The 14,990-nt window shown below is 43.0% G+C and overlaps 8 protein-coding genes across 8 annotated transcripts; 6 read left to right on the top strand and 2 right to left on the bottom strand.

The window, feature by feature from the left end:
* Nucleotides 1–468: 468 nt before the first annotated feature.
* Nucleotides 469–1,611, top strand: O0I10_002074 (uncharacterized protein; the record flags this gene model as incomplete). The annotated part of the gene is made up of 4 exons (XM_058482162.1): nucleotides 469–728; nucleotides 796–853; nucleotides 914–1,112; nucleotides 1,172–1,611. 4 exons carry the CDS (start codon nucleotides 469–471, stop codon nucleotides 1,609–1,611), a joined length of 957 nt encoding a protein of 318 aa, XP_058347293.1.
* A 1,526-nt stretch (nucleotides 1,612–3,137) lies between these two features.
* Nucleotides 3,138–5,237, top strand: O0I10_002073 (uncharacterized protein; the record flags this gene model as incomplete). Its single annotated transcript, XM_058482161.1, has 2 exons — nucleotides 3,138–3,888; nucleotides 3,952–5,237. The coding sequence occupies 2 exons, from the start codon at nucleotides 3,138–3,140 to the stop codon at nucleotides 5,235–5,237; spliced, it is 2,037 nt and encodes a 678-aa protein (XP_058347292.1).
* A 266-nt stretch (nucleotides 5,238–5,503) lies between these two features.
* On the top strand, nucleotides 5,504–5,894 carry O0I10_002072 (protein translocase SEC61 complex gamma subunit, archaeal and eukaryotic; the record flags this gene model as incomplete). Its single annotated transcript, XM_058482160.1, has 3 exons — nucleotides 5,504–5,624; nucleotides 5,713–5,783; nucleotides 5,850–5,894. 3 exons carry the CDS (start codon nucleotides 5,504–5,506, stop codon nucleotides 5,892–5,894), a joined length of 237 nt encoding a protein of 78 aa, XP_058347291.1.
* Nucleotides 5,895–6,321: 427 nt separating this feature from the next.
* On the top strand, nucleotides 6,322–7,663 carry O0I10_002071 (uncharacterized protein; the record flags this gene model as incomplete). The annotated part of the gene is made up of 6 exons (XM_058482159.1): nucleotides 6,322–6,472; nucleotides 6,543–6,645; nucleotides 6,712–6,936; nucleotides 7,006–7,160; nucleotides 7,222–7,460; nucleotides 7,520–7,663. The coding sequence occupies 6 exons, from the start codon at nucleotides 6,322–6,324 to the stop codon at nucleotides 7,661–7,663; spliced, it is 1,017 nt and encodes a 338-aa protein (XP_058347290.1).
* A 94-nt stretch (nucleotides 7,664–7,757) lies between these two features.
* O0I10_002070 (uncharacterized protein) lies at nucleotides 7,758–9,171 on the top strand (the record flags this gene model as incomplete). Its single annotated transcript, XM_058482158.1, has 4 exons — nucleotides 7,758–7,801; nucleotides 7,860–8,166; nucleotides 8,217–8,297; nucleotides 8,356–9,171. 4 exons carry the CDS (start codon nucleotides 7,758–7,760, stop codon nucleotides 9,169–9,171), a joined length of 1,248 nt encoding a protein of 415 aa, XP_058347289.1.
* Nucleotides 9,172–9,588: 417 nt separating this feature from the next.
* On the top strand, nucleotides 9,589–10,993 carry O0I10_002069 (uncharacterized protein; the record flags this gene model as incomplete). The annotated part of the gene is made up of 8 exons (XM_058482157.1): nucleotides 9,589–9,820; nucleotides 9,874–9,903; nucleotides 9,968–10,177; nucleotides 10,234–10,265; nucleotides 10,326–10,450; nucleotides 10,514–10,566; nucleotides 10,625–10,779; nucleotides 10,853–10,993. 8 exons carry the CDS (start codon nucleotides 9,589–9,591, stop codon nucleotides 10,991–10,993), a joined length of 978 nt encoding a protein of 325 aa, XP_058347288.1.
* A 71-nt stretch (nucleotides 10,994–11,064) lies between these two features.
* O0I10_002068 (uncharacterized protein) lies at nucleotides 11,065–13,830 on the bottom strand (the record flags this gene model as incomplete). The annotated part of the gene is made up of 12 exons (XM_058482156.1): nucleotides 11,065–11,103; nucleotides 11,162–11,373; nucleotides 11,430–11,496; nucleotides 11,561–11,867; nucleotides 11,922–12,028; nucleotides 12,091–12,240; nucleotides 12,302–12,631; nucleotides 12,693–12,853; nucleotides 12,922–13,269; nucleotides 13,328–13,508; nucleotides 13,572–13,741; nucleotides 13,806–13,830. The coding sequence occupies 12 exons, from the start codon at nucleotides 13,828–13,830 to the stop codon at nucleotides 11,065–11,067; spliced, it is 2,097 nt and encodes a 698-aa protein (XP_058347287.1).
* Nucleotides 13,831–14,050: 220 nt separating this feature from the next.
* O0I10_002067 (uncharacterized protein) lies at nucleotides 14,051–14,965 on the bottom strand (the record flags this gene model as incomplete). Its single annotated transcript, XM_058482155.1, has 1 exon — nucleotides 14,051–14,965. One exon carries the CDS (start codon nucleotides 14,963–14,965, stop codon nucleotides 14,051–14,053), a length of 915 nt encoding a protein of 304 aa, XP_058347286.1.
* Nucleotides 14,966–14,990: the final 25 nt, after the last annotated feature.

Genomic DNA, 14,990 nt, shown 5'->3' with positions numbered 1-14,990 from the left:
GCTCAGTGCAAAGTAATAGTGTGTCTCGCTCGTGAAAGACGCGGAAAGAGAAGTTGCAGTAAAGAAAGAAACCCGTCAAAGCAACAAGGTGAACCCCGGCAGGCTGCTCGCACGCAGGAAATTCACCAATGAACTAAAGAAAGCTGCCAATCACATGACCAACACCCTTTTGACTTTCAATCATTGTAGTCTATATCTTGGTGATAGATGAATAAAGTAAGCTTGAGATACATCGCATACATGAATACCATAGATCATTGTTGCCGTATCCTGTTATGATAAGTTACCATCGTGTGTGCCCAATCTAAAAACCAATCAAACGTAAGCGTCATGCTGTGACACATGTTCTATTCGTAAACTTTAAAGATGGGTTCCCAGGGCTACGCAATGGTTACGTTTCTCTTTCTTGTTGCCACATCATACACACACCTCTACCACACACCCCAACCTTTGTTGCTTCAACATACAATGACAATCGAATTGGAAGTAGAACTAGAGCCACAGTGCCGACAGGTGGCTTTAGATGCACCATCATCCGACCTCTCGACGTTGACACCCGATGAGATCCTCAAGAAGAAGGCAGTGGATAGCCGTAATAATACGGGGCGGGATGTATTGGAAGAAGAAAAGCAAATACCTTCACCCCACGGTGATGGTCAAACAATACGCCTTGTCATCACAAGACCTGTTAACTCCGAGAACGAAATGCTACCAGTGATCATTTATCTGTAAGCATGCGGATGATGGTAATGCACACCTTGCAAGCATAAAAGTCTAATCATTGCATATTCTTAGGCATGGAGGTGGTTGGGTATTCGGCAATGCTCAAACTCACAAGCGTGTGCGAACCGAGGTATGTACGTTTTAAAGAATAGGTGGTGCCTGAAAAATTAATGGCAGCTGTGGATCTTAGTTAACCGCCCGTGCACATGCTGCTGTGGTCTTTGTGGAATACACATTAAGCCCTAAAGCACGATACCCAACAGCACTAGAAGAATGCTTTGCTGCACTCAAATGGACGATCGATCATGGCTCAACAATGATGATCGACGCGTCCAAGTTGGCAGTTGTGGGTGATTCAGCTGGTGGCAACTTGACAGCAACGGTATCCTGTAAGTGTAAATGTATGCAAGGATACTGTATTCGTATTGACCAAACAATATTGTTGTAGTGCTTGCCAAACGTCGAGGGCTTGGTAATGCTATCAAATACTGTGTCCTTTATTACCCTACGGTTGATGCCGATTTTGACCGCCCATCGTATCAACAATTTCGTGAGCATTACGACCTAACAGCAAATGAGATGAAATTTTTCTGGAATCATTACCTACCAGATGCGTCCAAGCGACAAGATCCTTTGGCATCACCGATCCATGCTTCTTTAGAAGAACTCTCAGGCCTACCACCCACCATGGTTATTAGTGCCGAAGCGGATGTGTTGCGAGATGAGGCAGAGGACTATGCAAGACGATTAATGGCAGCCCATGTACCAGTAGTGGCGATGCGCTATCAGGGGACTATCCATGGATTTGCTACGTTTGATACTATGACGCCATCAGGAAAGGCTCTTCTTAATCATACGGTTGCTCAATTGAAGGAGGCATGGTCATAAATCACGTATACATTTCATTGCAATAAATGATACAGATCGCTCTCAATGATATGATTGAGCTTATTGACACATTTTGTTACAACAGCGATACCACACTTTCCCCCTACGTAAAAGAGCCAAACATCACAATGACAACAATGGCAATGAAAATAGGGAAACAATCAGACACTTGAATGACCACAAAGATCAACTCTCATTCACAGGGTTACAAAGAAGGTACAACGCCATGATACTCACATCAACTTGAGGTTTGAAGGAGTCAGCAATCAAAGTGCGACATGATGGAAGGAAGAGAAGAGATATGTGGATGTAAAATGAAGGGCGACATCATCCTTGTTTACATCTGTATGGTGGGCGTGGGTATTCCTGGGATCATAAAAAGGAGAAAAAAGTGATAAAGTGGTGATGGGAAGCCTTCACAAAGAGTCTTGGCGTGAACAGGATTTGAGTTAAACAAGTCTGCAATATGTATCCATCATCAATCAATGTCATCCATCTGCTATCACGAATCGATGTTGTTCTACGATGCTTGTGTTTCAGAAAGTAAGGTCGATGGCACCTTCATCTATAAACATCCCGTCCACACGACCCGTTCATTAGGTTGATATAGCAACTTTAGTGTACGCTGAATCGACTTGACAAAAATCGCGCTTTCAAAGCGAGTGCGCAGCAGTCCCGATAACTTCAATCCACCGAATACAAAGAAAAGGACGCCTACCAAATCTTTCATGGTTTCTTTGAGTCGCATGCACTTACGAGAACAATGATTTATTTGATGTTGGAATTGGAAGTTGGATATTCGAGTGCATGTGGAAGGGGGTGTGTTGGATTTTTGGGCGAGAACAAAAAGAAATGGATAAAAGCGGAGCTTGGCTGCTGCATGACAAACATGGTTGCACATTGCATAGAAATGGTCTTTGAGATGGGATCACGCCTACAACGCATTGAATGGTGTGTTTCAACATAGGCCAACATATCATGTATGCTTTTAATGATAGTTGAAAGTAGGTTTTTAGTATTCCTGGTAAACAGCCATTGGGAGTGACATCGGGTTGCTGTGATGAGTTCCGTAAAGGGTATCTCATTCTGGTTGTTCCTTTATTACCCCTTCATTATCACTATGTGCTTGTTCTATTAATAAAACAACGTTCCATTTGATGCTTATCTGCATGCCTCATTTACTTGACACGCTATTAGAGTGTTATGGCCCATCAAACTAACATTGACACATCACATACAACATACACACATATATATAAATGTAAAGGGACAAGTAGTTGAAGCAAATAAACATGTTCATCCCCATGGCAACCAGCACCATCAAATACAGCTACAACGACAACATTGATTACTAAAGAACTAGATGGTGTACCTGAAGAGAGCTAATGTTCTAAGCAATGTGATACGAAACATGTGATCGCCCAGTAGACGCAGGTAAAATGACTTGTCGGCTTGCGAGGAGCATATCGCCGAATACAAGGAGATGTGGCCATGCGTCTTATTTCTTTTTTAGTAACATCCTCTTTATGACCAAACGAAGAAGTCTCGACGATCCTCGGGCAACAATTAAGCGATCAGCACCAGAGTCATCAACCGAACCATGGCGACAGCTGCTCTATCGTAGCAGTGAGACACTTGCTCGGGGAGATTACGAGTTGGCGATCGATGAGGCTTCAGCAGCAGCGAGTGAACTACTACGAGCATGTCTTGTTCCCATCCTTGACATTCGAGCCATGGCCCATGCCAAAGGCAGCTACTTTATGGAAGGACTGAACGACGCACGCAGGATGATACGCTATGCACCTGATTCAGCTGAAGGCTATCTTCGAGTGGGATCATTATATATGATGCAGGGTAAACCATGGGAAGCACTCAAAGTGTACGAGGATGGTCTAGCGTCGGTTCCTATATCACACAACAAGTATCAGCATCTCGTGGATGGTATTCAAAAAGCCAAGAAACAAGATCAAAAACGTATCAACATTGTCGACTTTCTTCCAACTGAGATATTATCCAATATCTTCATACGACTCTCAACCGATACGCTAGCCGTTTGCATGAATGTCTCTACTGAATGGCGTGAAAGACTCGCTCGATGTGCTGAAGCATGGAGAAGTATCCAAGAGATCAATGGAGAAGTATCCACCAAAATCGCCTTTGTCGCTGCACATGTACGCCATTTGAGATTGGTGTGCTCGGATACCACAGTGGAGCAACGTGTCATTCGATTACTCAAAGCAGGTGCATTCAGATGTTTGGAATCTTTGAACATGGATAGTAAGTATACATAAGGGATAAAGTGATGATGGCATTAAAGGCTAATCATATATAATGTTACAGGAGATAGAAATGAACCATCCCACATTGGCAATCCTCATCTCTCGGCTGTTTTATCTCAAACTCGTACAACTTTGCGACGATTGGAATTGCATTCAAGTCGTTCTGATATCCTCTCGTTTGTGGATGTGTTATCTCTTTGCCCCAACTTGACCGATCTTGCATACAGCACATCAGGATCATCCGTTCTTCCTGTTTCAACATCATCCGATCATCAACTACCAACACGACTTCATCTTATCAACCTTTGTTTATGGACTCAGCATATGCAACCTACCGATTTAGAATGGGTGATTTGTCGATGTCCGGATCTACGTGGTTTGGTGGTTCACAAGAGTTTTATGGCATCAGCTCTTTTACAAAGCGAGCAATATTGTCCACAGCTTGAGACCTTGTATATCAATCGATACCTTTCATTATCAGAATTAATGTCTGTCAACAGCAACAACAGCAAACAAATCGGCATGAGACGCTTTTCAATATGCTCTGGAGATAGAATTGACTTTGGAACGATTATACCACTGCTTAAACGCAACAGCGATACCCTTGAAGAGTTTCGGCTTGAACTTAACGATTATGCACCTGGCGCTCTTCGACAATGGCATCCATTTGCCAACGTTACATTTACACGACTTCATACCCTACACTGTGGCATTGGCAGATATACCGATGAAACCGTTGCTGACATGATCCGACAATGCCCGGCTCTTGAAAAATTCACCATCGTCTATTCCAACATGACCGTCAGCTCAAGTATCTTTAATGCATTGGCTTCTTTGCTTCATCTAAGAGCTCTCTCCATATTCTCAACCGATCAAGTCAGCCATACAGGCCTCGAATCTTTCTTTGAACGACACGCTGATCGACACAACTCTTCAAGATTGGCCTATGTCCTCCTCACTTGCGGCAAAGGTGTCAGTGATGCTGCTTTGGCCTCCCTTGCTCAAATCCCAACATTACGAACAATATCCATAAGCAATTGCTTGGATACCTCGGTTGAAGGGTTTAATCATTTTGCACACTTGTTAAGGAGATCACGCTCTTTGGAAAGTTTGACTTTGGAAGATATCGACCAAGTGAGGGACACTGCTGTAGAACGTCTTGGTGTCATCCGTAGCTTGAAATGGGTAGCCTTTTTCGGATTGACGCATGTGACCCATGAAGGAATGGTACATCTCATTGACAGCAGTATCAACTTGCACAGCATTAGCGTGGATCATGGAGACCTTGCTAGAGACGATATCCTTAAAAGTGCTGCAAAGAAAGGCATTAGAATCGAAGGCATATAATCATGATAATTCCCCCCTTCAATAAAGCATTATTGTTTATTTGTGCATGTCCTTATACAATGGGTGGATTTGATGGCAAACAACATGATAGCTAAACTACATGTCTAACTCTAATAACAGTGTAACCACTCTCCATGGCAACGATGATGCTTTCGCCGGTGATTGGAAGATTGCGTGGGCCAATAGCGGCTTTCCAGACATCCCAGGTTAATTTCCATCCCGCCCTTCTTTTGCCCATCACTTCTCTCCATCTTACAATCAACACAATGAGCACCACCAGCGCTGACAACGTCAAGGATCAGGTTCAAGAGTTCGTCGATGCACCAAGACAATTCTTCAAGGACGGCGCACAATTCATCAACCGGTGTCGAAAGCCTGATCAGAAGGGTACTTTGTTCAATCGCGTCTTGACATACACACGCGCTTCCTTTTACGACTATAGTATACTGATACTCTCTCTCTCTCTCTGTTGTAGAATTCTTGAGAATCACACAAGCCGTTGCTATGGGATTTGCTGCTCTCGGTGCCCTTGGATACTTTGTCAAGGTAAGGGAAGGGGGTATGGTAACGATAGGAATGGGAGAGGATACTCATCAACCCTAATGGAATTAGTTGATTCATATTCCTATTAACAACATCTTGGTGGGATCCGCTTAAACGACCATACAACGATTATCATTCTCTTTTGTCTTCCTTCTCTCACTCTCATAAACACACATCACAAAACCGAACATACAACCAGAATAAATCCTTTTCTATGTAATGCATTGTTATGAGCAATTCAATTGTATGCTGTGATTGAAAAGGAACAAAGAATGATTCTTTATGATAGGATTCTAATGCATGGAATACGATGTTAGATGGTGTTCATTATCTATGATGATGGTGGGGGTAGTGATGTATATGGAAGGATGGGCACGTGCACAACGATGTTGCATAGTAACAGCAGCCACACTTGGTTGATGGGAAGGCGGAAGACCAATGGATGGTTCGAGAAACGCGCGTTTTGCTTAAAAAACAGACAGCTCGTTTAGGGGTTTACGTTCACTTTTTTTTTCCCAAACACACATTCATATCTCCCAGTATGGCCGACGATAACAAGCAACAAGCCATTGCTGAAAAGGAACTTGGCAATCAGGCTTACAAGAAGAAGCAATTCGAAGAGGCTCTCTCTCATTATGAAAAGGCCTGGTCTCTCGATGACACCAACATTTCCATTCTCACCAACAAGGCTGGTATGTGTTTCTTATTGTGAGCAAAGAAGAAAGTACAAGGAAGTCTTATATATATATAATGTTACGATAGCTGTATTGTTCGAGCAAGAAAAGTATGACGAGTGCATCAAGACTTGTGAAGAAGCTATCGAGGTCGGTCGCAGCGTCCATGCAGATTACAAGCTTATTGCACGGTAAGCACAATGATTAAGAAAAGGGATGATCTATGGAAAGGATGGGATATTTATGATTTCTATCAGTGCATTGCAACGTATTGGTAACGCCCATGTCAAGTTGGATCAATTGGATAAGGCCATCCTCTCTTATGAAAAGTCTTTGACTGAGCATCGTACTCCTGATACTCTCCAAAAGTTGCGTGACACCCAAAAACTTCAAAAGGAGCGTGAGAAGGCAGCTTACTTCAACCCTGAGCTTGCTGACAAGGCACGTGAAGAGGGTAATGCACTTTTCAAGCAACAAAACTGGTAAGTGGATAGATGCATGAATAGGATGAAAAGAGGATTGAAGGATTGAACATTGGATCATGATGATAGGCCCGGTGCTATTGAGCAATACACTGAAGCAATCAAGCGTAACGATAAGGATGTGCGTCCCTATTCCAATCGTGCAGCATGCTATCTCAAGTTGATGGCAGTCTATGAAGCAGAGAAGGACGCTAATCGTTGTATTGAGCTTGATCCCACTTTTGGTAAGTAGTATGGAGTCTAAAGGGTGCTGTTGGTGCATGAATTAAACAAAATCCTACATAGTACGTGGTTATATCCGCAAGGCTGCTGTTGAATTTGCAAAGAAGGAATATCAAAAGTCTATTGACGTCCTCAAGGAAGCTCAAGAACACGACAAGGATGGCAAGTCTGCCCGTGAAATCCAACAACAAATGATGAAGGCATACAATGCCATGAACCCAATGGCTGGTGGTGGTGGTGCTTCCGATGATGTGTCTCAAGAGGAAGCTTTGAAGCGTGCAGCACAAGATCCCGAAGTTCAGGTAAGCTTATCATTTATGCATGGTCATTGTTGACCCAATTCATTGACACGCCCAATTAGCGTATTTTGATGGATCCTGTCATGCAACAAATTCTTCAACAAATGCAACAAGATCCCAAGGCTGCACAAGAACATTTGAAGAACCCTCAAGTTGCCAGCAACATTCGCAAGTTGATGAATGCCGGTGTTCTCCGAGTAGCATAAAATCGTTTTCATTTTCATTCCTACCAACAATAAAACCCAACACCTGTATAATTTCATCTTTCAATCTGCATTTTCCTTTCTTGTTTCTCTCTTTATGGATCTCAACCTTTTCTGGTACGCTCAAGAAGCGTTGACTAGGTAATCAACTCGTATACTTTAAATGTATCATTGCTCACTCCTTTTATTCTTTACATAGTCCTGATGTCTATTTAGCACCTGATACGCCCCTTCGTGGAACACGCCACGCTTACAAGCTTACTCAACAAAGAAACCAACGCATTACCGAACGCGCCATCCGTTGCCATGCCTATGAATTACAGCAAGCGCACAGCAACATAGCCCAACACCTCGATCGACAAGCTTTGCACGCTCCAAAAGAAACGAATCCACTGTTGGAATTCACATGTGGCGACAAGTTTTTACGAGACAATCAGCAAAAGTTCGATAAGCTGCTTGACGACACCGAATCAATGATGTCCTTGGAGTACGAGCCGATGGATATGGTAATAGAGATATCCACAGGTCTATTCTAGTAATTGACCATGACTTGTAGAGTGATGATGATAGTAGTCAAGCCGTCAAACCCAAAGATAGTGATCATCTATACCGAGAAACGTTTCGACACGAGGCAGAGGTATCATGGCAACCGTTGTTAATCATGCAACCAAAACCTAATTGTTTGGATATTTTAGGACGCATATAACCAGTGCATTCAATGGCATATTGATTCTCAACAAACTCGATGGGAAGAATTACGGCGATACATGACAGATGAAGCAGCGAGCATCATGAATGAGATAGTCGAGCATCAGAAATCACTTGCTCCAGCCCCTGCAACTCACAATGAATCCATTCAACACAATCCAAAACGCAAAAGAAAGAGAGAGAAGCATAAAAAGAATGATGAGCAGCATACCTCTTCACAACAACAGCATTCCACCCCTTCATTATCATCATCAACAGCATCATCATCAGTCAAAAAGCCCCAATCTCAACAAAGTCGCCCATCAGCATCATCCAGTAGCATCCCACCAGTAGCATCATCATCCACATCAAGTTCAAGAGTACCAAAGGTGATTCCTGCATCCACATCACGACCAACAGGACGCTCGAATCAAGTACCCAGCGTTGCATCATCATCATCATCAACTTCGAGAGTGCCTGAAGTAACAAGTGCACCATCATGGAACGCTTCTTCTTATCGGCCAAGCTTGGTCCACAATGGCAAGATCTCAATCAAAAAGATAGCAGGGAAAGGATTCCAGGTCGTGTGCGAGAAAAAGAATGAACCTATCAAAATATTGGGGACTCCTCAAGAATTTGATGAAGCACACTATCATCCAGAACGCAAATCAAATATCAAAATCCAGTCTTTCCAAGGGACCAAGGTCTTTCGTAGCGTCGACAATCGTGGAAGGTTACAAACAATTGCTCCAGTCGATGAAATTGAACCCTTGATACGGCAGTATTTCTTGACATCATCACGGGGCCATGATCGTATGTTGTAATAATAGTATCCATTAATTGAAGAAAGAAGGAGGTTTCATTATAAAGATGATAATCAACAATGAAAATGGTGCTGTTACGATTGTATCCAAGTGTTGTATTAAAACGCATGATGATTCATGCAAATGATGATGTTGCATAAACAACGGCCTATTACGGTTGAAGACCAAAAGCAACTTAAAAGTGTGGCATTGGCATGTTTATTATGTGCATAGACTTTCACACGGGTGGTTAATAGCGGGTTCTCGGGCTTAGAGACTCGGGTCTTTGAAGGATGGGGGTTCGGTAATGTGAGTAGAGGATGTGGGGCTTGCTGCTGGGGACATCACGGGCACAGTCACCTTGATCTCCCTATATACCATCTATAAAAGTGAATACAGCAATCATTTCCTTGTCTACTTTTTAAGCTTACTTGCAAAATGCCACCATTCAAGGTGCAATGGCTCATTCCACTTGCACTTGGCCAGATCCTCTCATTGTGCATCACTGGGACAAGCGTTGCTTCATCAGCTCTCTGGACTCATTACAGCGTCAGCATTCCCTACACTCAAAACTGTCTCACGTATATTGTGCTCTTTGTGATACATGGATATCGTAACCGACAAGACGAAAGCTATTGGCGTCAATTGAAACAAGGACAAGGATGGAGCTGTAAGTATTCATTAAAGTGGTTGATTACATTGTGCTGACAATAGCAAAAACAGTCTTTGGGTTCTCGTTTGCAGATGTTCAAGGTGGGTGATCATGAAGACAACAAGGCTTAGTGTCAATGTGGAAGCTCAATCATTTTGTTATTAGCCAACATACTTGCTGTACTCGCATTCAAAAACACATCCGTATTATCAGCACTCGTTATATCCTCTTGGACGCTTCCTTGCATTATGCTGCTTTCAATGTGCTGCCTTGGCTATCGCTATTATGCCGCCCATTTCGGAGGTGTCACATTGTGCCTAATCGGATTATTCACTCTCATATGGGCCGACACCATGAACAATCGTACTACCAACAGTAAGGCAACCAACCACTGCATTAGAGAGAAAAGGTGATTGACATGCAAAGCATAGGTAATCATAGCTGGATCGGTGATCTTATTTGTGTAAGCGCAGCATTTGTTTATGTTTATATGGTTACATGATTGGCTCACGTTGGCTGACAGCTGACGAGTGCAACGCTATATGCCGTCAGCAATGTGACAGAAGAATATCTGGTGAACCGTTGTACAACTGAACAATTTTTGACCCGTGCAGGAATGTGGGGTTCCATATTAAGTGGATTGCAAGCGTAAGTGGATGACATTCATACATTCGAAATGCGGGTGATGCTAAGTAATTCACGTGTATGTAGGCTTGTCTTTGAGCATGAATCCCTGGTATCCATCGAGTGGCGTTGGGAAATAGGTATGATTGGATCATAATACTAGGTAAATCGCCACACAACTAAAAACAAGTCGTGTAGCTGGCCTAATTTCCATATACGTTATATGCCTATCATGCATGTACTCATTGGGACCCACTCTCTATCGAATGACCAATGCTACTTTCCTAAGTATGAGTCTCATGACATCCAACTTTTATTCTTTGTTGGCCAGCCTAGTATTCTTGGAAGCGCAGGTAATGTGAAATGGAGCAAAATGGAACAGTGCAGTTGCATTAACATACGAGGATGGGTTGTTGTTGTTATTAGATGCCTCCCTTTTATCCCGTTGCATACATTTTGGTTATCTGCGGTGCAGCCATTTTCAACACGAGTGATCCTCCCTCCACTTCCCATCATGAGCAACAACCAATGTGGAAACAAAACAATGGATACCAATGTATATCATGATAAATATATATTTGTATGGAGCAGCTATACCCCCTAAATACACAAGTGATAGATTTGAGTCAATGAGACCATTAAACAGAAGCCACGATTTCATCTGCCTTTTGAAGTGCCTATAAATCTCATGTCAGATAGCTGTATATAATCATCATGATCCCACCCAATATTTACCTCGATCATCTTCTTGCATTCCTTACGACGCTGTTGGGTATGTTCTGATTCTTGCAAAAGATCATCCAGGATATCGGATTTGTATAACTCGGAAAGCAACTCTTGCTGAAGCTCCTTTTTAGCACGGGCGACCAGATTGAGCATGACAGCCTTGGGCACCATATCGATCATTGTGCGCTTGACAATGTTGAAGTATGATTGGATCAACAGCTCTAATGCATCGAAAGCAATTAGATAAAATCCCATGCCGAACAAGTTGACAACTCACTGATGACTTCAATTTCCATATGATCTCTCTCAGACAATTCGCCTGTAGCCTTGAGTGTCGGTGGTGGCTTTCAATAAAAATGATGTAGTCAGTACCATACCTCGCTCCATCCATTGTATTCGCATACTCACAGCTTCCATCGATGCAGCAGCAGACTTTTTCGTCTTTTTGGATCCCGAGAAAAAGCTACCAAAGAAGGAATTGCCTTCGCTGTTATCCATATGGGTCGACATTGAGTTGCTCGTTTGCAATGCATTCAGCTGTGGCTGTTGTTGTTGAGATTGCGACGAATGATGGTGACGACCTTGTTTGGATGTGGGTACTTCATGATCTGGTCCCGACTGGCTCTTTGGATGTAGTTGTTCATTCACAATAGCAATAGCTTGGTGACCATTTAAAAAGTCCGGATGTGCCGTGTTGATATAGCAAGCTTCCATCCTATCTTTTAATATGAATAGCCATCCCCTTTTGTGTACAATCTTCAAAACTTACGCCACAAGATCGCTGACAAGCTTATTGGTAGGTGTCATTGCCTTTTTGAAGAAAGCGAGTACGACATGGTAGAATCGTTCCTTGAGAGCAGGGAAGCGCTTGAAGAACTATAGGGCAGCATGAGTATGATGGACTTCTTTTTGGGTAGATCAAAAGTAAAAACCAATACCTGTTTGTTCAAAAGCTGACCCAAGATCCGTACAAGCTCATCATACACCATCGAAATACACTTGAGACTTGGCTCCTCTAATCTCTTCACTTGTTGCTTGACAATGACTTCGAATGCTGTTGTGCCCACAAATAATGAAGGTGAAGAACCCTATAATCCAAAACACGTATAAGAGCACATGATTGATATAGCATCCAAGTAGGTATATTACCGCAGAGTTGTAAAGGAACATGCGAATATCAGAATCTTTGACTTGATCAAAAGGATCAATTGTTTTGACACCATTGGAATAAAGCTCGTGGAAAACAAAGCTGATGCGTGCACCTCCTGACAATTCAAAGCTTGAAAGATCGTTTGCATTGCCATCAATGATAGTCCTGAATTCATTGCAAAACTCGGTGACGATGTTGAGCACCATGCTGGCATGATTGTCGTTGAGAGGATCACCCAATTGAAGCAATTCTTGTTGATACTTTGCAAGGGCGGTCTGAATCTTGGATTTGATCTCGGGCAATGTGTTTTTGATATGATGCATGAGGATCTATGATGAGGAATGGGTACATGTATGAATGATCCACATTTGCAAAGAAGAGCATACATACCATATTCAACTTGCGTGCCAGGAAGGGTGTACCACAATATTGTGCCTTGCTCCTATAGGAGGGATGGTTCTCGAAAAATTCGCGTTCGGATTGCAAAGCTTTGGCGATGGACTTGTTGGATTCGATATCACGTTGACCACGATTGATCACGGGGACATAACCTGTTGGATCATGGTTTATCAATATACCTGCAAATGCCAAGCCAAACAACATTGTCCGACACACTTACCAAGCCTTAATGGAATCATTCTACCTGCCAAGATATCAATCACATCGGTGCCTTGATCCATGAGATCCACTTTTGTCAAAACACCAATCGTCCTCAAGCCTTCAGGATCAACTTCTCGAGCAAGCTTCAAACCATCCGAATTGGCCAAATCTGTATTGGCAGCAGTAACAGCCAAGATAATCGCGTTGGGCTTGGTGATGTATTTCAAGATCATCTCGCGAATCTGCTTCTCGATGTCCTTTGGTTGATCACCCACTGGCACCTTGGTAAGACCAGGCAAATCCACCATAGTAAGAGTCAAGACATTGGGCGAAAAGATACGCAAGTTGATGGGTTGTGGAGAAATGCCTACCATACACGCGTAAATAAGTTCCATTGCCCATCCTTTTACATTGAAGCAACTTACCAAGATTCTTTCCAGTCTTTAGCTCTGTATCACGAACAATCTCTTCACGTATCTTGTTGAAGTCATAGAACTTTTGACCAGGTAAATGTAGAAACTCTCCCCATTCATCAGCTGATTCTTCATTTTTGCCGTTGGGACTGGATGGCTTCTCAGGAGCAGGGCGATTGATAAGTTGTAGTACCTTGATAAGAAAAGAGGTATGAGTATCGATGCTGTCAAGAAGGGACGTGTTACGTTATAGTACCAAAGGACGCCTGGTGACGATACCCGTGCCTCTTGGCAAAAAGTCGCGACCGACAATATTCTCCAAGACAGAGCTTTTACCACTCGATTGCGAACCAATCACCGTGATTTGAGGGAGATCGACAGGGTTGTGCACGCCAACAGTAGCGAAAGCATCCTGAAGCTTGTTGACTAGTTGACCATGTTGACATGAGATGCCGAGCGAAAAGAGGCACGTTCCTTTTCATCCACGAACCTGTTTTGATGAGTTGGCTATCCATGAAAGTATATGTTTCAGAGGTCGCAAATCAAGGAAGAAATGAGGGGTTGGATAAAGCAAGGAAAAAGTGGAGTGGATAAAGGAAGACGGGTGTAACGAAAGAGAGCTGGAAGTGTAAGAAGATGAGTGCTTGCCATTTTGTGTAACAGCGGCTGGCCGAGATAAATTATGCAGATGTCTAAGAGTAGTCTTTTATTATCATAATACATAAACGATCCATGTCACCAGAATCCGGATGAAAACCTGTTACTATAAGGCATGCTTTGATAACTTGATGGATAGCTCCCATATGGCATGGCACCAGGAAACATTCCTTGGTCAGGTACCATAGGGCCCATTGGGTTGTAGCTGTTATATGAAGAAGACATCATCATCATTGGGTGTTGATTGTACATGGATGATTGCATTGGTTGATATGGATTGAGATATGGTTCAGGCATTGGCATCGATCCCATCATTCCCATTCCCATTCCCATTCCCATCATTGGGTCTGCAAGACTACTCTGATACTGCTGGGGATACATCATAGGTGGTTGTTGCTGATGCATCATCATGTTGTTGTAACGTCCCATCATTGGTCCAATATTAGGCTCATAAAGACCACCTCTTGGCATGATAGGTTGTTGTGGATACTGCGCCATCATTGATGATTGGGGAAAGCTTTGGTGAGAGAAACGTGGTGGCGGTTGGTGTAGCCCATATGACGAATTTGTGCCTCCATCTTGGTTGTAGTAGGATGAACTCCTCTGATGTGAACCACGAAAACCCGGGTCGTTCATGTTGTTATTCCGATAATCTTTTCCGTTGCCTGAACCTCCACCACGTCCGATACTCGTATTCCCATATTGCCCTGCTCCTGCTCCTGAATGGATGCCGTTGTTGTTGTTGTTGCTATTGCCACCAGTGTTTTGGTGTTGATCACGTAAAGGAAACCCTGCTGCTTCACGTAGCTTTTGTCGTAGTCCATTCATTGAACCTCTATGCATCTTGTTGGTAGCGTGATAATCATACATCATATTCGAATTAGGATTGGTTTCAAAAGGGCCACGCATATGATGCGAAGATGCTTGTTGTTGATACATGGATGATTGCTGATGCTGATGTGCTGAAGAATTGGGGTTACCGGAAAACGCCATGTTGTGGGGTTAATAGGTGAAAGGA

Source organism: Lichtheimia ornata (genome assembly GCF_029851405.1).
Source record: "Lichtheimia ornata isolate CBS 291.66 chromosome Unknown scaffold00005, whole genome shotgun sequence".
Classification (NCBI taxonomy): domain Eukaryota; kingdom Fungi; phylum Mucoromycota; class Mucoromycetes; order Mucorales; family Lichtheimiaceae; genus Lichtheimia; species Lichtheimia ornata.
The sequence above is the reverse complement of the archived record's forward strand: the minus strand, read 5'-3'. Positions and strand labels throughout refer to the sequence as shown.